The sequence below is a fragment of the Centroberyx gerrardi genome, chromosome 3 (assembly GCF_048128805.1).
Source record: "Centroberyx gerrardi isolate f3 chromosome 3, fCenGer3.hap1.cur.20231027, whole genome shotgun sequence".
NCBI classification, from domain to species: domain Eukaryota; kingdom Metazoa; phylum Chordata; class Actinopteri; order Beryciformes; family Berycidae; genus Centroberyx; species Centroberyx gerrardi.
In genome coordinates, this window is record NC_135999.1 from 1,574,022 (window position 1) to 1,599,225 (window position 25,204).

Below are 25,204 nucleotides of genomic sequence, written 5' to 3' on the forward strand. Positions count from 1 at the left end.
CTACTTCTGTGTAGGAACCAGGTCGTCGATGCCTCCGTCGGCCTCCAGCCTCTTCTCCATGGCGACGAGCAGTTTGACGCCGTCCACCACCAGCTGGGTCAGCCCCACCTCGCTCAGGCCGAAGGTCGCTGCGTTGCTCACGCGGTACAGCGCCGGGGATTCTGGGAAATAAAAGGCAAGTCTGAACATAGAGCCGCTGGTGGGAACTCACTCTGTTTGGATCCCAACGTGTCAGAGTCTCCTCGAGGACCCCAAACCCCCAGACAGATGGATTTACTAACATGTCAAATAAATTCTGCCTGTGCATTCTAACCAGGGGCTTTGAGTCGAAAGTTGAATAAAAACAAGGCGTCAGTAAACATGTCGTCCCATATGAATGATGCAGTCTGGGCCAATCAGTATGTCTCCTTGTTCTGACCTGTAACGGTAGTCCTTGGGTCAATCAGTGTTTGAAAAAGCTGAAACGCAGTGGTGAGATGTTGTGTGACACATGGACAAACATTGTAGCGCCCTCCTCAGGTCAATCAGTGCAACTTTACAAATGCCAGGACAGAGCAATGAGACACATCGTTCCCCGAAGTTTCATCAAAATCCAATCAGTTGCATGTTTGAGTTTGTGCGTGACAGACAGACGGACGGACCGGGCCGATCCATAGTCCCTCCTCCTCCAATTTCACTGTGACGGACACTGATGAAAGCAGGTGTAGTGTTGCGTTCAAGACATGACAGAAAGTTGGAAATTCCAACTTCCTGTTAGGAAAAATGCAGTGGAGCATCCCTTCAAGTCAGAATTCCACAAAGGAACATCTGGTGAGATTTCTCAGTCCAAAGGTTTCTGAGATGCCGCCATCTGACGCACGTCAACATGGAAACATAAACACGCATGTTTACAATCCTCAAAATATACTTCAGCTCAGTTTTCAACATTGCGTGATCTAAAATCCATCAAGACACCTGAGTGGTAAATGGTTGAACAATAAATCTGATCTGCTAACGTTCCTTGCTATCATTGTCAAATATCATTAACATAGCATTCGCTGTTTAATGTTTATGTTGGGCAAAGAAAATCTCGTTTTTCGCACCGAGGATTTAATTCTGACCAACCGGCTGGGAACTGTGACGCAGCATGAGAACCTGCACCGGCCTGTAGGTCTGTAGTTCTGATCTTATCAAATATATATGGCAGGAAAATCAGCGGAGGGTCTGTAGTCGTTACCTGTTTTGTCCATGCGGATCCTCAGCCTCTTCAGGACGTCCTGCAGGCGTTTGTGTTTGGGAAGGCGTTGCAGTTTGAGGCGGACGCTGGTCCTCAGGCCCGTCCCGACGTCGGCCGGCGAGCTCGTCACCCAGCCCAGCTGCTGCTTCCAGATGAACGGGTGCCTCAGCTGCTTGTAGTGCGCCTCCAGCTGCAGAGACAGACGAGGACACGAGACGGTCAGAGGTCCCCGCGCCCCTCGAGGTCAAAGGTCATAGATTCACAGGGAACACAGTTCATCTCTGCGGTCACTAAGGTTCGGGTTCAAAAGCGAATTTTTAGCGAATCTGAATCCAGTATCGAATCTGCTAATCAAATCTGAATCCTTCTGAATCTCTTGACAAATCTTTTTAGGTAATTTGTTTCTTCTATAGCTTTCAGAAATGTTAAGCAAGTGGAAATAATATTAATTCTACTTTATCATCCGGGTCACTGACCTGCAGCAGGTTGACGCAGATGGATTTAAATGCCTCGGCGATATTGGCGTCGTCTCGTGTGGACACCAGCTTCAGGTGATCCTCCAGGTTGACCCAGACCACCAGGCTGCCATCTTTACTAACCCTGCAGCAAGGGATCATGGGACATTACACTGTTGACATGAGGAGCTCACATGGTGAAGGAATGGAAATAAATGATCTTGACTTCAGCTGCTGCTCTGGTGAGTTTTGGGTGTTTTTATCTAGCAGTTGGTTGAAATATTTGATTTTACAAGTGATTCACTCTTCAACACCACTGACAGATGGTAGATGGTAGGTGTTGGATGCTGTTAACATTGGCTCAGGTAGAGCAACAGCATTTCAAAAAAGCTACTGCACCGCAAGGGCTCATGGGAGTCAGAAAAACCCCCAATCAGATTGACCAGACTGAGCAGTTTCTACCAGTCTAACCAGTTTAACCAGACTAACCAGACGGCCCTGGCATCCGGCCAGTCTCGGCCCACACCGGTCCTGAGCTGGGAGGGGGAGGGGGGCGGCAGCATCTCCTGGTTCAGCTGCTCCACTGGCAGCAGGCGGCCTGGCAGCTCCTCACCCAGCTGCTGCAGAGCTGAGGACAGGAGGAGCAGGTTACTGGTTTACTGCAACTGGTTACTGGTTTACTGCAACTGGTTACTGGTTTACTGCAACTGGTTACTGGTTTACTGTTACTGGGGGGGGGGGGGGACTGCAACTATCATCCCAGTTTAAAGCGTTTTAGTGTCCCATCATGATCTAAATGTTTTAAAGGCTTTTCCTCCCTGACAAGACAATTCTGGGGGAAACACTGAATATTTTTTTTACAATTTTTTTGGGCATGATCAAACTTAAAGGTGTTGTATATTGACACAAAACACTGTCTGTCAGATACTTCATTACAGAAATATAACGAGCAGTCTCAGTGAAGCCCTGCAGTACCTGTCCTGGCCAGAGAGAGGAGCTGTCTGCGCTCTCCTCGGCTGCAGTGTGTTGGGAAGCAGAAGTCTTCAACGCCTCGAACAACACTCACCTCACAGCTTACAGCATACAACCTGTCCAGGTCATCACCTCCCTGCACACACACAAGATTTGGCCTGGATTTGAATGAGGTTTAGATCTATTTAATTGTTGAACCAAGACTATAATCGTATTTAACAGTCTGCCTTTTTTTTCGTTTTGGGGGTGGGGCGTAGAGGTGCGGAGGGTTTCGAATTTTCGAATATTCACTCTCAATAGAGAGCCTAAGCCCCTCCCCTTCCGGTGGACCACCATGGGACCTTATTTCGGAAAAAATATGTACGGTAGTCAATGGCGAGAGACAAATAATTGTTTGATCCCGTTTGAATTGTGCCATGAATTACACATATGATGTTTTGTCAATTTAAAAGATAATTTTGCAAGTCAAGAAAGTCGCAGTTTGTCGTAAAACTGTTGAAGTATAAGACTGTGAAAATACGTAATTAGAAAGACTACACACCCAAAAGTGGCGTAAGTGACGTCATAACTTCCTCTCTCCACAAGCTACCCAGAGCTGAAGCTCAGTCCCTCTCAGAGAGCAGGAGGATTATACACAACCTGGAAGGTAGACAGGAAGAACGGATTTAAACTGGTTTAGGATAGTTTTAGTACAGTGGGGGCTAACGTTAACGATGCCTGTGTGTTTCCTGTTTCCTTCCATGTTGGTGTCGGTGACGTATATTGTGCGAGACGAGAGATGTAGTTCACTGAGCGGTTTCACACAAAACTAAACGTTACTTTACTGTTTTACAACAAACTGCGACTTTCTTGACTTGCAAAATTATCTTTTAAATTGACAAAACATCATATGTGTAATTCATGGCACAATTCAAACGGGATCAAACAATTATTTGTCTCTCGCCGTTGACTACCGTACATATTTTTTCCGAAATAAGGTCCCATGGGGGACAGCGGAAGGGGAGGGACTTAGGCTCTCAATAGCTATAAACTATTCGGAAATCATTTTGGCCTGTCATGCACATCCCTAATAGACACTTCACCTCGCCTAGCCAAACCTCCGGCTCAAACAGGGAAGGACTGGAGAAATTTAAACACAATAGTTGGTTAGAAACAGCCTGATCTCCTGAAATTTTGTGAAATGAGCAAAAAAAGAGAGAGAAATACCACTAAAGCATTTCCTGCAGAGGCACAAAATGGAAACAGGAAATACTGTGACATTGAAATAACGTGGTGGAAAGCGCTGCGGGCGAAGACATTTGATTAAACTCGGACAACCTTGACATCATTTGTGTCCAAACACACAGTCTGTGTTTCAGAGTTTGCGCTCATTTCACAAAATTTTATGAGTTTACGTTGGTTAGAAAGGTGCGGTGACACTGTGAGCTGTCGTCATTCAAACCAGTCAGGTTTGGCTGGGCGGAGCTATGGGGGGCGGAGCTATGGGGGGTGGAGCTATGTGGGCGGAGCCATGTGGGCGGAGCCTGGCTCTGCTGCTCACTTGTTTACTGTCGTAGGAACAACAAGGACGTTGCTACAGTTAGCTAGCTAGCAAATCAACTGACAAGATACTTCCAGTAGACTATTGTGGCTTTCCTTGATTAATTCCTGGAGGGGAAAGTTCATTTCCTAATAGTTTGATCGCTACAGTAACAATACAGTAACTCAGATTTACTCTGCGAAGTAGCCAGCTTTGTAGTTAAGCTAACAATTCAAACTTGTTCTACAGAAAAACAAATAGCTGTTTCCGGGGGTTTATGCGAGAATCCTATTTCAAACTCAAACTTGCTGCCTTTGGCTCAGTCTTGTTATCCCACGTTTTCTAACGAGAACGTCTCCTCCCTTCTGGAGGTGTGGCTGCAGGAGATCCACAGACCTCCGGCTGTCTGAAACAGACCGCCGACCTTTAAGTTGTCGTAGTTGAAGTCGCTGTCTGGCGTCTGGCTGGTGATCTTGTGGTTGTGAAAAGCCTCGATGACTCGGTCGAAGAAGTCACAAAACAGGATGTAGGACTGGGCGTCGCCCGCAACGCACCCCACTGATACAGGACCTGACAAATAACCTGCACACACACACACACACACACACTTATCATTAACAATATTTAACAAACGTTTGATGATACACGTCTGAGATTATCCAGCAGGTCAGAAGGATCTTAAAATTTTCTCTACCCATAGACGATCATGTCATCATTCAATATAGTGACATGAAAATAATCAGTCAGTTACAAGGTTTTTATCTGCTGTTGACAGGTTTAGTTTTCAGATCCAGCATATCACATATGTTGTAAATCACATATGTTGCCTGGACTGGGTTTAGCTCCATCTGGGTTTGATGTCTTTGTTCAGTCTGGACCAAACCAAGCCTCCTTTTTATCTTGGTTGTCTTAGTAAAATCCTCCTGGCTCTAAAGCTTCTGTTTTACTGGGGGTCCCTGCACATTTTTGCTTATCAAATTCCATGAGTATTTCATGACTATCCCATGATAAACAAGCACAATCCTCATGTCCGCTTTCTGCCAGTATCTGTGTTCAAATGTCAAATCTTTGTCCCCTGTGATGGAATCAGGGGAGGGACTACAGATTGGATCCATTCATCTGTGCGTTCATCCGTCCGTCCGCACACCACTGATCGGATTTTGATTACCCTTTGGGGAATGATGCGTGCCATTGCTCCATTTTCAAAATTACAGTGATTGGCCTTATGGGGGCGCTACAACATTTGCTTACTTGTTTGTCCATGTGTCGGGCGTTATCTCAGACACCGCTGCTCAGATTTTGACAAAACTTGGGGCCTGATGCATCTCACCACTGAGTTTCAGCTTTTTCAAACATTATTGGCCAAAAGGGGGCGCTACTGTTACAGGTCAAAACAAGTAAACATATTGATTCCTGATTGGCCCAGACAGAGACTGCATCATCCGTGGGGGACGACATGTTTATTGTTGCCTTGTTTTGTTTAGTGTCTGATTTGACCGTCTCAGGTCTGACTGGAAATATCTTCTGTTCGTTATTTTCCTTCACAGGAAACCAGACCTGGACCTGGAGATATTATATGTATCCTCCATAACTTTTCTATTTCCGGGAAAACAATTTTTTAACTGTTATGACTTCCATTTCCCATTTTCCCCTGGATTTAATCCCACTGGAACTGGCTGACAGCTGACATCACGCTGACATCACGCTGACATCACGCTGACATCACGCTGACATCACGCTGACATCACGCTGACATCACGCTGACATCACGCTGTCATAACACTGACATCACGCTGACATCACCTGGTTCCTCGAGGCCTGGGCGAATGACATCATCGAAGATGACGCCGCTGTGGGTGCAGCGGTTGAACTGCCGGCGGTACATGGCGGGGGTGAGGATCCGCCCCATCAGGGTGCAGTTCCTGCCCAGGTCAGGAAACTCCTCCTCTGGGGAACCTCTCTTCAGGTGGAACTGGGACATGGGGTCCGGGGGAACCAAACTCTGAGCGCACAGGATGTTGTCATACAGGAAACAGGAAGAGCTGTTATTTAGACTTATACAGATTTTTTAGATAGACCTGCCAGTTTTCCATTGTTTAACTGACTTCAGTCTGTTTCTGCATGTTTGATTTACTCACATGCAGCTGATTTCTCAACACAGAGAACAGAAAGTGACGATCAGCGTCAGATTTGTTTTCAGGGGATAAATGTTTTCACTTCCATTTCATTTAGGATTTTTGGAAATTGAGTTGACTCAATCAAAGATCTCATGAAACGGCATCTTTACTTCCTTGATGTGATGTATTTCCTGTTGAAACAGGATGTTGGGGCGGGGCTTAACGCAGGGAGGGATCATTCAAAAGTCTAAACCAATTGAATATCAGTCAGAGAGAGAAAGACAGTTTGATGGGAGGGGCGGAGAGGCGGCACTGTTCAAAAATCTGTGATGTTTTATTGGTTGGAATTTTTATTTATGCCTTCTGGTGCAGCGTGATGTCACCATGAAAGAAGTAAAAGTAATGGGAGTTCATTTCATGGGGACTTTAATAGGAAGTGGATCCTGACTTTGCTAGCGGAGAATGTCAAGGCTGCGGCGGCTCTCAGCCACATTGCTTTAGCTTTAGCTTTAGCTTTAGCTTCAGCTTTAGCTTGCTGAGAAAGCATTACTGACTCGTACTGCACATGGATGTATTAAACATGCTGGATCAGTGGCTTTACCTCCAGAATGGGCCGGTACCTCGCCTCCAGAGGGAACGCAATTGGGGCTGGAAGAAAGCAAAATGTTTTACAATACAGAAATAGATCAGAGACATCATCTCTCAGAGTTCCTGCAGGTCTGGAACAGTTAAAAATGTTTCCACTTTCCACTGTGTTACATGCAAGGGTGGAAGTAACTGATTACATTTACTTTTGTTACTGTAATTGAGTAGCTTTTTCTTGTAATTGTACTTTTTTGAGTATTTTTTTAAATCAGTAATTTTATGTTTATTTAAGTATGTTTTGACTGAATTATTGTACTTTGCTACAATTTAAAACACATCCATTACAGAGGACAGATTTTGGGGTTTTTCCATAAGCCGAGAAGAGAAGAGAAGAGTAATCTGACTTTATTTTGTCAGGGTTTTCCTCCAATTAAAAGGATTTAGTTTGAACTCTTCTTGGCCTTTTAGAATTGTATGGAAAAGATCAAATCTAACATTGTTCTTTTCTAAAAATTACTGTAGCATTAACTTTTATTCTGACTTTAAATTAGCCACTTTTTACTTTTACTTCAGTAGGTTTGTACACCAGCAATTCTTTCTTACACTGGTTGCTAATGGGAAAAAATGGTAATTTCCAGCTCTTGGAAAGTTTGGAAATTGCACAAAAGTTTGGAAAAGCACGTATTCTCACGTATTCTGATCATTTGTTGCTGTGAAGAATAATCTTCATGTACAGAGTGATGTGGCACAGCTGCTGGGGACAGAATGACTGTTGGCCAAAGTCATGCTGAGCAGCAACTAAAATCTTCAAATGAAGAAATTAAAGTCTGGAAAAAGTGGCATTTTGAAACTGGAAGTGTAGGAACTCTGATTGTTAGCTGGACGGTTTACATTAGGGTTCATGTTAGCTGTGACTAGACAGAAGCTCAGGTGCCCGGGTGACAGTTCAACCACACTTCACACAGAAGGAAGAGCAAACTGGACTTTACTAATAATAATGCAAATAATAATAATATCTTTATTTATATTGCACTCTTCAAGCTTACAAAAGTGCTTCACAGAAACAGAGGGACGGTTAAAAACAGAAAGCAGGTAAAAGACGAAGTGTAAAATACAGAATACAGGAGTGTAAAATGACAAACAGATCCAAAAAAATGAAATAACAATAATAAAACCAAAACATTACAATAAAATCTAGACATTTGTAAAAGCAGTCCTATAAAAATGTGTCTTAAGACAGGATTTGAAAGAGGACACCGAATGATTTTAGTCATTTAGTTTACTGAGTGAAACAGAGGCATGCTGTGAAAACTTACGTTTAATCTTCCACATGTTGTCAGCAGGTCTGCTGTGAGCCGGCAGACTGAAGCTGCTGTCCGCTCCTCTGTTCGCTCAACAAAAGAACTAAGAATAGGTCTGTTGGTCCTGAGCAGCTCATCCTTCAGCCTGCCGGAGTCCAGTTACAGTCCAAACAATGTCAGCCTTTTTATAACTCCATGCAAATTAACAGTGTGGCTACTACTGCTGTGTGTGTGTGTGTGTGTGTGTGTGTGTGTGTGTGTGTGTGTGTGTGTGTGTGTGTGTACATAAACCACACTGAGTTCACTTTGGCACCCATCAGTAGGGAAAGGGGGATAACTGTCCTCTCAAGCTTGTCATCATTCCTTGTCCCAAATAAGGAGGGATTTTGGCCCCGCCCCCTTTGAGTCTAATGTGAAAATGAATTGAGGTGTAGAATTATGTTCATGCGTTCAACACTAATCTGAACTATTTCTGCTTTCAGGTTTCTCTGTTCTGTGTTTCTTTATTAGTTGAGTTGATTCTGATGAAAAAAAATAAAAAATCTCTACCAGACTGAATGCTAACTTCAGCATTTCATGAGAACACAACATCCACACCATGGTTGTTGGCTAAATACTTTTTAATAATTCATTATCATGATAAAATATGTAATACCTTAATGAACACATTATGTCTGATGTTCAAGTCGGAGAAATCAGGACTAGATGCAGCAGGAACTGGCAGAGTTGTGACGTAATCGCTCTTTCCAACCCTTACAAAAAGTACCATGGTAGTATGATGGTACTGGGTGGTATTTCCAGTTATACCAGGGTATTGGCCATGGTATAAGTAGTATACCATGGTACATCCAGTAGCCACTGTACTTAAATAATACCATGGTACTGATATGGTGGTATCAGGGGTTAAAGTGGGATTTGGCAGGTGGGGGGTAGTGGGGGGTCAGAAAAATAGGGGTCAGAATAGTAATTTAAAACAAATTTCCTGCATTTCTACACCACCTAACCTCTTGGATTAAGTCAAGAAACAGCAACCCTGTACAACGTTATCTCTATACGCCGCCTGAACCAGTTGTCAATCAGTTTTTAATTCGGCTAATCATCTTTCTCATAGGAGAAGGGGGAGGTTCTTGTTTCTCAATCAATGTTTAGATCCGAAGTTTTCAGAGGTAAGTTGCCATGAGCAAAAGAATAGAAACGTTTTGTAGTATGTTCACATCAATATTAACATTAACGAATAATATAGATACTAACCAGAGAACATTTCTCTGAAAAGTGACAAATAAATATGATCATTATATAAATTGATGCAAGTCAATTCACCAGTTACCAGGCCATTTTAATCAATTTATTGAAATGTGGTGATATCTGTACATATAGAGCCCCAGAGGCAGCGCTGTTCTGTCCAGTAAAAACATGAAGCTTCACTTTACATTCAAACTAATGTGGCAGCTACAATTGTTAGATTTCTTCTGTGAGACCAACATTTATCTTCCAAAAGGAATTATATCATATATCAAAATGCTACGGAGACATTAGAGCCAGAGCTCTAATCACCGAAGAGCCGCACAGATCAGTTCATCGGATCGTGTTCTCCCCGGTATGACGACGGACGGTGGCCGGCCGATCAGCTCCGGAGTCGGGCTGCTAGCAGCGGAGATGACCGGCTGGTCCCGGCCAGCGGCTCCCCAGATCTCCGAAAACGTCTGTGCAGATTTCCAAACAGGCGTTATTTGGATAAACTGATCACATATTGGGAATCTACATGGTTACTTTCTCGCCTGAAAAAATATTAAAACTTAATAAAGTGACATATTAACAGTCCTACAGCGAAACTTACAGCAGCTTTCAGCCTGGCTCATCTCTGCCATTGCGCAGGTGGTTGAGTGTGTCGGTACCGCCCCCTTCTCCTATGAGAAAGATGATTGGCCGAATTAAAAAGTGATTGACAACGGGTTCAGGCGGCTTATTGGTGAAATTCGTTTTTGATTGACAGAGGATTGTAAGCCTCTGATTGGCCAAATAAAAAAATGATTGCCAGTTACCCAAGGAGGTTACCCCGTAGTTCAAAGTAGTTTCCCCGCCCTCTCAAAGTCTCCGGTCTGCAGACACATGCTGCCTTCATACGGGCTCGCTCGTGTTTACCGAGTTCACGAGCAGAGTCCACATGAACGCCGCCCTCCTGTGGCATTCACGACTTCGGAAGTGGACATTTTCTGAAAGCTCCGAGTTCACGAGTCGTGTGCACGACTTCCCATGTCGTCACCACGAGCTCACGTGTTCCATTTGAAGGCAGCAACAGAGTTGGAACTTTTGGCTTCAAAACGCCCCTTCAGAAACCTATGGGTGACGTCACACTACCTACGTACATTTTTTTTTTTTTTTTTTTTTTTTTTTTACAGTTTGAACCAGGCAGGAAGAGAAGGCAGGGGAACAGCCTCTACGGTAAGAACTTACAGTCATGACTTTAATTTCAGTTTTATTCACAGCTCTCTAAATAGATATAAAGTTGTAGCTCCTCTCAGGTGTTCAATGTGTGTACCTTCGTATCAATGTTTTACTCATTTAAGTGCAATAAATAAAAAAGCTATTTTACTGCTTTTTTCTTTTTGCATTTGAGTTGACACCACGGAAAAGGAAGGAGCGATCTACATTTTTCCTTGACAGGATGGACCTCCATTTCAGAATAAAAGCTTTAGTGTTTGTCGGTTTGAACCAAACGGTAATTAACATATTTCTTCCTGTCCGAACAGAGCATGGCAGCGACGAGGGAGGCAATTGAATCTGTCGGCCCGTATAAGTAACATCAAAGGTATGCTATAGTGTTTTTTTAAGCTTCACAGCTTGCTTTTTAACGTAAATGATAAATGTAGCCTACTTGGGAGACCACGGTTAAATCAGAATAAAGTTGTGTTTTTTTTCATTTTATTTATTATTATTATTGTTGTTATTATTATTATTATTATTATTATTATTATTATTATTATGTATTTCTCCAGTACTCTGAAAACAATTCAGCCACGTAACTGGCTCATAATCATCATGTGCACTTGGATGTGTCCCCCCAGTTTATTAAGTGGATTATTAGTTATTTTACCACAGTATGTCAAACTGAATCAGTTCAGTTGTTTACTGACCGAGCCTCAGCAAACAGTTCTGTTCCCATTCACTCACGTTTTACACTTCTGATTACACAGATACACAGGAACAGGTAAACAGGAAGTTTAATGCTGCTGCAGTGCTGCCCTAGTCTAACTGCTGTGAGAGACCATGGTGAAAATCTAAAATAAACTCTAGCACTGCCATGACTTTTGAAATCTTTACTTGAATGTCAAATGTTCTTTTTTATTCATTTCCTGTTTCCAGTAGACTGTATTGTTGCTGAGCCATAGTGGCCATACACACCCAGTATACAGGCAAAGCAATGTAATTCTTTCTATAAAGTTGTGGAATTATTAAATAGGGCCATATTATTTATGCTAATTAAAGTCAACAGTACAGCCATGTGGGCTTAAATAAAATAAATATGTAGTCATGAGTCAAGGTCAGCTTGTGTGTAAACTGTAAATTGTTTGATGAATACAATCAAGTTTAAAAAATAACTCACACAGTACCATGGACACAGCCTTAAGTAAATTAATTTGTATTAATGTCAGGGATCAGATTTCTTACAAATAACAAAATGACAGTCCAACCACACAAAGCCAAGTCACTGGCTCAGTGTTTTAACTGGCAGATCTCTGCAAATAAAGATTATAACATTCTGTAACAGATAAACAAGAGTAAAACTAAATCTACCTAGTGCTATACATTACTGTTTAAACAGCTTGGTGTTCTGTAGTTTCTCCTGTTGAGCTGGACCTGCTGAGTCGTGGTTTCCACTCAGTTACTTGCCGTGTCGTCCTCCTGTTCACTCCTCCGCAGGACTGACTTCTCTTCTGGACTGATAAACTAAAAGCAAAAAGGAAGAATGCACATTGCTCTTTCCTTTTCTGTGGTGTCAACTCAAATGCAACAGCAAAACGGCAGTAAAATCGCTTTTTTATTTATTGCACTTAAATGAGTACAATGATTGATACAAAGATACACACATTGAACACATACAACGCTAATTAGGTTGACAGAATGACTGAAAGTGAGTCCAAATGTCCAAAATCAGTCGCAAGGATTTGTGAGATAAAATGATTACTGTTGTTTATTCTGTTTATTGTTTGTTTTCAGCTTCTCTTGTTATTTTCTGTGTCTTTGCTACTGAAGTTTGAAGAGTTGGTTGAAACAGAATGGAAAAGGATGAAAATGAAAAGAATACGAGGGGCCAGGCTGCAGCGACATCACGTGGTAAGATGGCCAACTTAGATATATATTATTATAATTGGTGTAAAGAAAACTCTCATCCACAGCTACTTTAGTTAACTTCAATAAGTAGTAGTTAAAACTGTATTTTTAAAAAAGTTTGTTTTTAGCAGTATCTCCAACTCTGTCATGAAAATTATAAACAGATCCCTAGAGAGTAGGGATGTGTTCAAAACTACTGTTGTGAAGCCTCTACTGCAGAAATCTAATTTAGACAGTAGAGTTCTGACTAACTACAGGCCCATATCTATTCTGCCCTTTATAAGTAAATTAATGATCTAAGAATTAGTACTGATACAAATAAAGTCTCGGCTCTACTTCCTCTTCTTAGTGCAGCCTTTGACGCAATCGGTCACAATATTCTCATAAATCGCATAGAGAACTGGGTAGGTTTTTCTGATTGTGTCAGCGGTAAACGTCAGGTTTTGGTGTCAGTCCCTCAGAATCAAAGAGCGAGGGCTTCTTTCTAGAGCCGCCATTTTGCACCGAGAGACGTTCAACAATCATACAGGGAGAAATCCATCGTAGAAGAGGAGAGAGACCAGCTTCTCCACCACAGGAGCAGGAGAGAGACCAGAATGCAATGCAGACACAAAACATGTGTTTTGAGTAAGGGATGACTGTCAATAGGCTCGTTTGAGATGAGTAAGTCCTGCGCAGTTTTGACCAGCGACTTGCTTGGTCTGTTGCATGATGGTTAGAAAAGTTGTCCGACTTGCTCCGCCGACCCGACTGCGCGAGCCACGGGAATCTCACGGGACCAAGGTGGCTGCAGTTTTTGGACCGAGGCGGCTGCAGCTGCTCTCCACTGACCGCACAGCTCCGAGGGAAACGCCTCGAGCTGAGCGCTGATTGGCTCATCACAGTTGTATCACACACCCACAGTGACATGAAGAGACTTAAGTTTTTATATTTATTCCAAGATGTCACTCCATGAACAGTCCATATACCATTTTATTAGAACGCTATGTAATATTTTCCATAAATGCCACCTGTAATGCCGACATTAAAATAAAAATAAGTAACTCAAAGGGCTGGGTTGATAGAGCACAGTGAGTGTGGGTGGTGGTAACGCACCTTTTAAATTGTTTATCAACCGCCGTTAAACAAAACTGAAGAAGAAGAAAAAGAGCAGTGAGTGTGCAGTCGGGAGTGTTCGGCTTGTTGGTTCCTCGCCTGACTGCACTCGGCTGCTCTCGTCTACCAGGCGTGCAGGAAGCCATCTCAAACAAGCCTACTTTTTCCCACCAAGTTCCTGGTTGGTTGTTGAAAGGAATTATGGGAAATGTAGGAAGTCACTATGAAGCAGAAGTAGACAAGGCAGGTTGAGGGAAAGTGGGTAGACCAAAAAAGTAAATTACAACTCTTCATCACAAAATAACTCCTGTAGTGCATTGGACATCACAGACTGCAAAGTGTAAGAGCAACAGGGTGGAATTTGACTTTAAAAGCTGGAGCAGCAGGTCTGTGACGGTATAGTTGTCAGTTTGAATCCCTGGACTGGCTGAGGAAATCTGGGAAAGGGGAAGAAATTTTCCTCATCTTTTGTGACTGATTTCTGTCAGGTCTTTGCTAAATCAGCTCTAACACAACAGAATCTCAGAACACCTTATAAACAGTTTGGTCAATGCTGACCAACTAACCAGTTTCCAACCAGTGATTCATCTTTTTGTCCGTTCCATGCAGAGCAAACTGTGGGAGATGCTGGTGAAAACCTGAGGGAAGCAGGAAGCAGGACAACCACCGCACAGACTGCAGGCGTCGTCAACACACCTGATTTTACTGCTGCTCGCTTTGAAGGGGCTAATATAAACTTCAATATCAACACTGGTCCAAATGGTAAATAGTTTGCTGGATTTTATGAATGGAAAAACTTTCTGATTATTCTGCAATTCACATCAGACACTACATGTTTCTGTTTCAGTCCAAACTCCTGCCAGGACAGAGGAGACTGATGTTTCTCCTAAAGACAAAGGTACTGTACTGTTTAAAGATGTTTCACCATCAAATGAAATTATATTACCAACATTATTAGGGATTATTATTATTATTATTATTATTGTTAGGGGTCCAAGCACGTTATTAGTAATATAATACCTAATACGTTTTCATACGTACACATACCAAAGTTTTCAAATTTGGCGCACACATACCAAACCCCGGTAAGCAAGTGTCCAAGCGGTTTTGTCGCATTTCGGCCACAGGGGGCGCTATAACATGCAGTCGGTCACTCCGGCCGCCCCGTTTCACCTACACACCTGAAACTTGGTATATAGCTGTCATTTGGCATGCTGAACAAATTTGCAATTAGGACTCATAAGGTCCGTCTGGGTAGATTGGCCACCATCTTGGAAATTTTGTAAAACCTTTGACAGTCTTCTTCTCCTGAACCGTAAGTCCAAATGACACCACATTTGGTATGCATGGTCCATACACATGCCCAAACAAAAATAAAACTTTTCGTAATGATCTCTGAGGTAATGTACAACATTTGGTGTCTACGTCACACATTTACCCGAGAGGTCATCAGGTGCTTGGACCCCGTCATAGCCACCTGCGGCTATATTTATTGTTATTATTATTATTATTAGTAGTAGTAGTAGTAGTATTAACATTTGTCATTAAAACATGACTAGAATTAATTATTAAGATTTTGTGGAGTATGAGCAAATAATTGGTAGTCATGTAATAATGTTTTCATCTTTCAGAGAACATCCTAAGGTGTCAAGCTGAACTGAAATCTTACCTTCAGAATACAACAAAACACCTTTTTCAAGGAACAAATGAAGACGGAGAATGTACTCTTTTAAAAAAGATCTATACAGAGCTTCACATCACAGAAGGAGGTGGTGGAGAGGTTAACAGTGAACATGAAGTGATTGAAGCAGAACCCAGAAGATCTGCAACTCACGAGACGGCAATCCACATCAATGACATTTTTAAAGCTTTGTCAAACCAGGAAAAACCTCCCCAAAGAGTTCTGACAAAGGGAATTCCCGGCATCGGAAAAACTGTGGCAGTGCAGAAATTTACACATGACTGGGCGTCCGAGGAAGCCAATCAAGCCATCCAGTTTGTATTTCCATTCTCATTCCGAGACTTGAATTTGAAAAAAGACAGACAATTTAATTTTATTGAGTTAATTTGTGAGTTTTTTGTCGAAATGAAGGATTTGGAAACCTCGGACTACAACAAGTCCATTGTTTTGTTCATCCTTGATGGCCTGGATGAGAGCAAATTCCCCCTAGATTTTAAGGGAAATGAGATGTGCCGCGATATTACAAAGACTACCTCAATAGACATTCTGCTGACCAACCTCATCAATGGGCAACTGCTTCACAAATCCTTGGTCTGGATCACAGGTAGACCAGGTGCAGCCAATCAGATCCCTCTTAAGTATGTTGACCGGGTGACTGAGGTACGAGGCTTTAACGATGACCAGAAGAAGGAATACTTCCAGAAGAATATCAGTGACAAGGATATGGCTCAAAAAATCTTCACCCATATAAAGTCACTGAGAAGCCTGGACATCATGTGCCACATTCCAGTGTTCTGCTGGATTTCAGCCACAGCTCTGCAGAGTCTCCTAATGGAAAGTCAGAAAGATAAAAAATGCAAAGAGTTGCCCAAGACTCTGACTGAAATGTACACACACTTCCTGATCATCCAGACAAAGCTGAAACACCAGAAGTATTGTCAGGAAGGTGAAACAGATGACGATGTGATCATGAAATTGGGAAAGCTAGCCTTCAAACAGCTAAATAAGGGTAATCCAATCTTCTATGCAGATGATCTAAAAACTTGTGACATTGATGTGAAAGACGCTGCAGTTTACTCTGGAGTTTGTACACAGATCATAAGAAAGGAATGTGGTCTTCACAGAGAGGAGATTTACTCTTTTGTCCATCTAAGCGTTCAGGAGTTTCTTGCTGCTCTGTATGTACTGGTCACCTTCATAGATAGGGGAGACAATCTGCTTTCCAGCCAAATATGTGCAAAAGTGCGAACAGAGACAGGAGAAATCCCTATTGTCTTCCTCCACAAGAGTGCAGTGGATAAGGCTTTGAAGAACCGTTATGGGCGTTGGGACTTGTTTCTGCGCTTCCTGCTGGGTCTCTCACAGAAGCAGAATCGGAAACGTCTTCAGGTAATGTTAGGACATAAAGAAAGAAGGCTGGAGAGCAATCGGAAGACAGTCAACTACATTCACACGATGATCAGGAAGGTCACCTTTACTGAGAAGAGCACCAATCTGTTCCACTGTTTGAATGAGCTGGGTGACCAATCTCTGGTAAGGCAAGTCCAAGTACACCTGGACTCAGGAGATCTCAGCAACATTCCACCTGAACAGTGGTCAGCTCTGGCCTTTGTGTTGCTTACTTCTAATGAAGATTTGGACGTGTTTGAGCTGAAGAAATACTTCAGATCAGACGATGTTCTGGAGAGGCTGCTGCCAGTGCTCAAAGTATCAAAGAAAGCTTTGTAAGTATTTGGCCAATCAGAACGCTGAGACACGCAACCGCACTGTTTCAGATGATTGCATTAAAGATTAGATACAGGGGTGAACAACATAACAGAAACACCTATATATAAATATCAAGTAGCTAATTAGGACTAGGGCCACCCTTTGCCTTCAAAACAGCTTCAGTCCTCCTGCTGTCATCCTGGCTCCTGAACTGTGTAGTGGGATATTAGAGCCTGAAGGAGGTGGAAATGTACTTCCTATAAAGGGTCAATGATGTTTGATCTGCTGGTTGAGGCCATGAGTTTGACTTCATCCTGCTGTTCATGAAACCACATTATCACCTTAGAATAAGAGAACATCATGAGGGAACAGTGTTAGCACCCTGAGATGCCCCTGGTTCATTATACAGCCATGCAATGCAACCATTAATCCCAATGACTCCCAGTAGGTGGCACCATACCAATACTAATGTCGTGTAGCCACACCTCCGGCTCAAATGACGGATTTCTGGAGATTTTTATTTCTCAAAATTTTACGAGATCACTATGTGATCTCATAAAACCTGTAGTTTTCTATCCATTTGGCATGATTTTTCACACTGTTTTCCTGATAATAAATAATTTGAGCCCTATTTTGCTGTGAACACTCCTTTATAAAGGTGGTGATTGTGAGAGCTCTTTTAAAGTAATGTAACTGGCCTGTATAGCTGCCTTTGGAATTGGGATTTAGTTACCTCAAAGTTAAAGAAAAGTTTTTCATGTAGTGTTTCTGTTATGTTGTCCTCCCCATGGTAGAAGTGATTTACATACTCATCCTACAACTATACAAACACAACATTGGAGTCTTGGTGAAGTTTTGGACTCTGTTTCACCATGAAATTCTTTCTGAACCTTCACTCTGCTGTTATGTTAAATCTGTGTTTGTCCATGTTAATAGTCTTCTTGTCCTTCTCTTCAGGCTTGGTGACTGTAACCTCACTGACAGATGCTGCAAGTCTGTTGCTTCAGCTCTCAGCTCAAATACGTCTGGACTGGAGGAGTTGGACCTGAGCAGAAATAAACTGCAGAACTCTGGAGTGAAGCTGCTCTCCAGCGGCCTGGAAAACCCACACTGCAAACTCCAGAGACTGAGGTAATGACACTGGTTGACCATTTAGTTTGACCATTTGCACCAATAGGCCATAAGAATCAGTTTAGCTGCTGTACTGTACTGTACTGTATATTGCACTACTGTATGTGTTTGGTGATTTGTGTTTGACAGCTATGAGAGGCTTACACTGGGAGAAATATGCATTTTAATGGAATGGGTATAAATACAGTAGTTTGCCTTAGACTGTTTCTCAATAACATACTCATGGCATATCTAATGGTGAATAAATGAAATGAGCTGCAACTGCAATAACCCAAAAAACAGGAGGATGGAGCTGTTCTAAAATCCTTTAAAATATGGTATCTCGACATGATACCAATTTTGAGGTGCTGCCATGCTGTGAAGCAGAGTTTTAGATTTCGATAGGCCTTAACTGGATTTTTTATTACATTGGTACTCTAGTTGGTGTAACCAACATGCTGAGCCAGCCTTGGGTACTGTAGCTATGATGCCCATGACGGCTCTGATAGGGTCTGTACCTTCCCGCTAGCCGTCTTTCTAAGCTGTCACATGGTCTTTCCTCAATGTGGACAGGTGTAAACCAGTCTGTATTAAACTACTAGAATGAAAACCAGCAGGATTCTGGATGCCAAGGACTGGAATAGAGAACCACTGGACTAGATTTAAGAGCTGTATTGGAGAGTTTGGAGTCATGTTTCTTTTCTGTCTGCAGGTTACATGGCTGTGGCATTACTGAAGAGGGATGTAAGTCTCTGGCTTCAGCTCTCAACTTGAATCCATCTCACCTGAAAGACCTGGATCTCAGCTGGAATAGTTTGGGAGACCAGGCAGTCGCCCGGCTCTCTGACTTCCTGGGGAATCCTGACTGCCAGCTGGAGAGACTATGGTAAGAATCACAGTCAGTTCATTCTCCAAGTCTACTAAATGTACAGGATTTAATCATGGTGACATTACTACAGCGACATACTGACACACATGGTATAGGACAGTAGACTCTAACAGACTAACATAGTAGTACAGTACATACTGACTGTGATCCCTGCCTCATGATAGTTTGAAACAAGTTGTCCTCCACAAATGATGCAGAGTTGTAGGATGATAAGTAAAAAATGTCTTCCCTCATGTTTCTTGATTGACGTACAGACAATTAAACAAATGTTGTGGCGTCCCCCCTTAGAGCAATAAGTGTAATTTTGAAAATACCAGAATGGAGCAATGAGATGCATCATTACCCGAAGTTTCGTTATAATCCAATCAGTCCAAGATATTGTTCCTCCCCCGATTTCATTGTGCGACCAATTAGCTTAAAAAAATGGGATGAGTGCACAGGTGCAACATGCTGGCAGTAAAATGACCAGCAACCACTGGTCTATGGTTAAGTTACCATGCGTTCACACTGCAAGCAACTTGGTTGATATGTCTCTCTTTTCTGACCGATCGTGGGCGGGGCCAGAGGCTCTGGTCTGCAGCTACAAAGTTTTAAACAGGTAAATCATGTATTTTTGCTGCTTTGGTGTTGCCATTCATAGCATTACATCGTTTTGTTGAGTTAACATAGGTAATTAGCAAGTGTTAATCAGGAAATCTTGGAAGCGAAACAGAAAAAACTTGACTTCAGAGCTCACCATCGACCCAACGATGGAGGCAGACGTTCTCAAGCATCACTTTTCAGATGTTTATTCCTGTAGTCTTTCAAGTAAAAGCTGTAGAAAGATGACTTGTTGATCATGTAGCTCACAGTGTGAAGGCATGATTAGTCTTATCTACAAGCAACCAGCCATCATATTGAGTCCTATTCTATTCTAAACATCTAGTCAGCTGGTAAAATATTGAAATCAGTTTGTTCGACTCTTTCAGCCACTGAAAAGCAGTTTTCCTGCTGTGACAGTGTTACAACAACACCACCTGATGGTTTGAATGAGCACCAGGACTCGGGTTCAATATTAGTGTGACCAGTTGGGAAGGAACCACAACGACCAAGACACATACAGGGATTAGTATAACAAAGAGGAACATTTATTTAAAATGTAGGAGTGTACAGGTGTAGTCCTCTTTGGGCCCTCTTCTCCTCCGGTCCTGGAACAAGGAATAGGCTACAAAAAGAGGAAGAGTTTAATTCAAAACGTAGGAATGTACAGGTGCCGTCCTTGGTCCCGTTCCACTTCCCTTTCCTCTTTAGGCCCTCTCCTCCTCCGCCAGTCCTGGAACAAGCCGGCAATCTGTTTGCACAACAACAGTGATGAGGAGGATTTCCTTCAAAGAGGCTCCAGGCCGTAGTATTAGCAAACAGTAAAAATCCAGATCCAGGTTTTCCCATTAACACAATATTGCACAGTCCCCAGGTTGTCAACCACAATATTGCACAATTCCCAAGTCCGTTCCTATTTGATTGGTTTACTTCCCTTATTGCAGCGATCCCGTCTGGGTTTTCCTCTTTCACGTCGTCACCAGCAGTAGTACCATCACATTAAAGAAAATCCTTCCTTTTACATTGAGGAGACATATGGGCTGAAACTGACTTTATACAGACTCTCTTTCAGTATTTGAAAACGTCCTACTGCTCCATCTGTAGATTATTTGTTTCCATTAAAACCTCAAGACATCTGGTGTGTTGTTGTATCCCCCATAGGACGCTCCCAGTCATGTCCATGTCAACATCTGTTGCCATGTTATCTGCCTGTGAAGTATCTTCCACCCCTCCCGACTCAAGGGGCATTCTTCCTCTTCATCTTGCCATAGCTTTAGTTGGTGTAACCAACATGCTGAGTCAGCCTTGGGTACTGTAGCTATGATGCCCATGACGGCTCTGATAGGGTCTGTACCTTCCCGCTAGCCGTCTTTCTAAGCTGTCACATGGTCTTTCCTCAGTGTGGACAGGTGTAAACCAGTCTGTATTAAACTACTAGAATGAAAACCAGCAGGATTCTGTATCCCAAGCACTGGAATACAGAACCACTGGACTAGACTTAAGAGCTGTATTGGAGAGTTTGGAGTCATGTTTCTTTTCTGTCTGCAGGTTACATGGCTGTGGCATTACTGGAGAGGGATGTGAGTCTCTGGCTTCAGCTCTCAGCTTGAACCCATCTCACCTGAAAGACCTGGATCTCAGCCAGAATAGTTTGGGAATCCAGGCAGTCACCCAGCTCTCTGACTTCCTGGGGAATCCTGCCTGCCAGCTGGAGAGGCTACGGTATACTAATACTAAACAATTTTAACTTCTTCAACTTTCAACTGCTGAGAGCAAACTGAGAGAGCTACTAAGTAGTACATAGTTTCAGTGTTTGAAATAGTTGAATTAGTAGTTTAAATGGTAGCAGTTGTAGGGTGTGTGTGGTGTATGTCTGTATACATGTATGTTGTGTGTGGACATGCGTTTGTATCTGTTATGTGTGTGTGTGTGTTTATTAGCAGCATCACTACTAGTTGTAGCAGTAGTACTAGCAGTAGTAAGGAGTGTCACGACCTCAGCCAGCACCAGAACCAGTTCCTGCCCTGCTGATCTCCACTGTGTGTGTGTCATGTTTCTTTTTTGTCTGCAGGTTACATGGCTGTGACATTACTGAAGAGGCATGTGAGTCTCTGGCTTCAGCTCTCAGCTTGAGCCCATCTCACCTGAAAGACCTGGATCTCAGCCGGAATAGTTTGGGAGACCAGGCAGTCACCCAGCTCTCTGGCTTCCTGATGAATCCTGCCTGCCAGCTGGAGAGACTATGGTAAGAATCAGAGTCAGAATCAACCATGGTGACATTACTACAGCGACATACTGACACACATGGTGTGTCTCCAGAGAAATCGCAGTATTGGCTTGTCGGTTGGCAGCAAGCAGATCTGGTGGAACATCCCTTTGATGTCTCCGCTTACTGCCACCGTGTGTTGCCGGAATCTGAGAAGGACGCCGAGCAGGGATGGTCCTAATGAAGGCCCAGGAAGAAGCAGCTCATTCAACGATTGTCCTTGATATTGGAAAGAGCAGTTGAAGACAATCCTGTCTTTGCCATTATGCCTCACCATATGGTGGGGGATGAACCAAGACTCTGTGGACTGAGATACTTCCTCAGGGGATATCTTGGAAACATATCCTGCCTGCTGCAGCTTGAGGCTCTCTTTGCAGTACGTTTCAGCACAGATGGGATCCTTCGACAGTCTGCGCTCAATGTTCCATAACCTGGGTAGCACTGCCTCCTTTGGTGCCGTTACTGACAATACAGGTGTCCGGCGTAGTAGGGGTGTAGCATAACGCTGGATGCTATCGACATCTACTCTGACAGTGGATGCCTGGAGCAGGGCAATGGCCTGTTGATCCTGCTTTGAGTGGTTGGCTGTCTTCTCATTGACAAAGGGAAGAGTATCTACCTGCCACAGACGCTCTACATTCTGAAGGAGCTCAGTAGATGAAGGGGTAATGGAGATGTGGAGACACTGTTGTTCTGAGGGCTGCACCTGGATGTGGTTGGTCGGGCCCTGGAGTGCCCAACCGAGCCGTGTACAGACAGCAGTGGGTCCACCTAATGGTCCTTCTCTCATTGGCTTGATGGAGGTGAGTAGGTGTGGCATGTCTGAACCAATAAGGAGGAGTGGCTGGCCACGGTCAATTTGGGGCAAAGGCAGACCTCTCAGGTGCTGATATCACTTCTGTAGCATAGCAACAGGGTATGAATGCTCGGTGAGGCCCAATCCTTCAGCTGTGAAAGCATGTGCTATCTGGTACCTCTTCGAAGGCTCGGACACAGGAGATGCCTCCAAAGTCACAGAGGCACCCTGGAGCATCTCAACCTTCTGGCATACAGTCCGTAAGAGTAGGCTCTCTGGTGTCTGGGTGAGGTTCAGCTGGTGGATGACTTGAGATAGGACAATACTTCGCTCAGAGCCATCATCAAGCACTGCATAAGTCTCCATGGTGTGACCTCTGTTGCGTAAGATGACCTTGACCACCTTAAGCATAACCTTTTGGGAGCGGTTAGGGTGGTCGAAACAAATGCGAGTAGGAGGCGGCCCACTCACCATCAGCACGGAGCCTAGGGCCTATTGGACAGCGTCATGGAGCACAGTGAGGTGCAACTTCTTGCAGCTTTTGCACAGTTTCTTTAAGGTGCATGCGTCTGGTGTATGTCACCGTCCGCATTTCCAACACCGTTTTCCATCCTTTATCCACATAGCCATCTGACTTGGGTTGAGTTTCTTGAACTCAGTGCAGGAGTTCAGAAAATGTTCCTTATTATCGCAATGAGGACAATAGGGCTTTAGTTTGGAATTAGCCTTATAATGGGTAGGCTCTGACGGTTTGGTTTGTTCTTCTTTGTTGAAGAACACCAATGTCGATTTCTCCTTGGAGCGTGCAAGGTGATGGTCTTTCTTTGTTGCTTTAGATGTATCAGCCTGGTACAAAATTGCAGCTCGGCTGGATATGCGCTTGGCCTGACATTTAGTCTGTAGCCAGGCTGCCAAATCTGGTAAGGTGTAGGTCTTGTCTGTCCCTGTTTGTAGGATGCCACGGCAAATGCAGTATTCAACGAATCTGTCCCTGTAGCTTGGTGGCAGCTTACCCAGGAGTCGATCGACGTGGGACCCACAGCGAAGTTCGTAGCTGTTATGCCCCTCAAGTGTTCTCAACATGCCCACCAGAGAGTGGACAGATAGCGCAAAGGCATCAAATACATCTATATATCCCATCTTGATGGCAGGGGTGTTCAGTATGGCTGCCAACTCACTCTCAACCAGCTGTCTGGGTTGTCCATATTTCTCTTGGAATGCCTGAAGTGCTGTAGTATAGGGCCTCAGGTCATGCATATAAGCTTTAGCCAATTGGTCAGGGCGCTGGGCAACTTCAGGTGATCAAGTAATATTTGGAACTTGTACTGTTCGCTCAGATGTTCATGAGGGCTTAATAAATTATCCAGTGCCATCTTGAGCAAGGCAAAGTCACTCTCCTGTCCGCTCTCAAACACTGGGAATGATGGCCTAGAAATGCCATAGGTTGAGGCTATCAAGAGTTCCATCCCAGGTGGTGGTGCCGCCATGATGGGTTGAGCACCACAGTCAGCTGAGAGAGCTGGATAAGGCATGTTCTGGCCAGCCGTAGCATAGACAGTACTTGGGTTAGGAATGCTGAGACCTGGAGGTGGGAGCTGTGACACTGGAGGATAATTAGTTGCGGCTGGAGGAATGTATGGAGGCAGTGCTACAATAGAGGGCTGGAACAAGGCTGAAGCAGGAGTTGGAGCAAGTACAGGATGAGGCTCTGTCTTCCAACGAACCACTGGAGGAGCTGCAGCAGTGGGGTTAGGCCCTGTTGTAGGAGGAGGGCCCAATGGTGCTACTGGACTTGGCTGAGCTGTTGTGGATGCTATCATCTGAGGTGGTGTATCCAGCAATCTATGGGCTAAGCAAGGAGCAGGACCAGGATACTGAGGGGTTGAATGCTGGTTGTGAGACAGAGTGAATGTAACTGTACCATCTGCCTGTGTCGCCTGGGGGAGAAGGCGATGGCTATCTGTCGTGACTGCGTCATCAGTGCATTGTCCTCTTCTTCTTCTTGTAGCAGTGAGGTGACTAGCTTTGCAATTTTCCAGTCATTCTTAGCCTTGGTTAAACGGCGCCGCCTGTTCAGCCGCTTAGTCAGGGCTTCATGAGCCTGATAGGCTTCCTCTTGGAGATGCTGTGCCTCTCTGGCTTTGGCGTCAAGCTGCTGGCACTCAAAATCAGCACTGGTATCCTCCTCTACTTGACGGCGAAGTTCCTCAAGCTCCATCGCTTTCATCCTCTCCTCTAGGATAGCTGCTTGGATGCCGGACAGAGCTTGCCAAGGAAACTTGGCCACAGATGCCGGGGAAGAGCGCTTGCTAGACCTGTGGCTGGAGTGGCTTCCACTGGTGGAGGATGAGGTCCTCGTTCTACCACTGCACCGGCTATGGGAGCGGGGTGGTGAGGTTGGAGGCTGATCCTCATGGTGGGGATATCCAACTGCGTAGTCTGCAAGGTGTATCCAGAAGGACCTGAAAGTACAGGAGCTGGTCTCACTGAATGATTTTAAAACAATGGTCAAAGGTAGGGAGGAAAGTGGAAAATTGTAATTGTTTTTACTCGTAGTTTAAATTGCTTTTATAATGAAACAAAC

At 43.8% G+C, this 25,204-nt stretch overlaps 2 protein-coding genes and 1 long non-coding RNA gene across 8 annotated transcripts in view; 2 read left to right on the forward strand and 1 right to left on the reverse strand.

Moving 5' to 3' along the window:
- LOC139929330 (creatine kinase M-type) lies at window positions 1-8,239 on the reverse strand. The gene is made up of 9 exons (XM_078282799.1): window positions 8,181-8,239; window positions 6,881-6,927; window positions 5,966-6,164; window positions 4,587-4,744; window positions 2,647-2,779; window positions 2,161-2,299; window positions 1,693-1,816; window positions 1,217-1,406; window positions 1-161 (listed from the first exon to the last, which is right to left on the reverse strand). The coding sequence occupies exons 1-9, from the start codon at window positions 8,194-8,196 to the stop codon at window positions 1-3; spliced, it is 1,167 nt and encodes a 388-aa protein (XP_078138925.1). The 5' UTR covers window positions 8,197-8,239.
- Window positions 8,240-10,934: 2,695 nt separating this feature from the next.
- Window positions 10,935-14,491, forward strand: LOC144538526 (uncharacterized). Its single transcript, XR_013504316.1, has 4 exons — window positions 10,935-10,974; window positions 12,420-12,500; window positions 14,202-14,354; window positions 14,440-14,491. It is a non-coding gene; the product is annotated as an uncharacterized LOC144538526 (long non-coding RNA).
- Window positions 14,492-15,526: 1,035 nt separating this feature from the next.
- Window positions 15,527-25,204, forward strand: part of LOC139923285 (ribonuclease inhibitor-like) — a 32,553-nt gene continuing 22,875 nt past the window's right edge. For 3 of the 6 annotated variants that reach the window (XM_078282767.1, XM_078282766.1, XM_078282770.1), the window contains exons 1-5: window positions 15,527-16,997; window positions 17,938-18,111; window positions 18,803-18,976; window positions 21,107-21,280; window positions 21,630-21,803. In XM_078282767.1, coding sequence (XP_078138893.1) covers window positions 15,679-16,997; window positions 17,938-18,111; window positions 18,803-18,976; window positions 21,107-21,280; window positions 21,630-21,803 — 2,015 coding nt within the window. In that variant the 5' untranslated portion in view covers window positions 15,527-15,678. The remainder of the gene's footprint in view (window positions 16,998-17,937; window positions 18,112-18,802; window positions 18,977-21,106; window positions 21,281-21,629; window positions 21,804-25,204) is intronic. The other 3 variants (XM_078282768.1, XM_078282769.1, XM_078282771.1) reach the window with 3 other exon arrangements.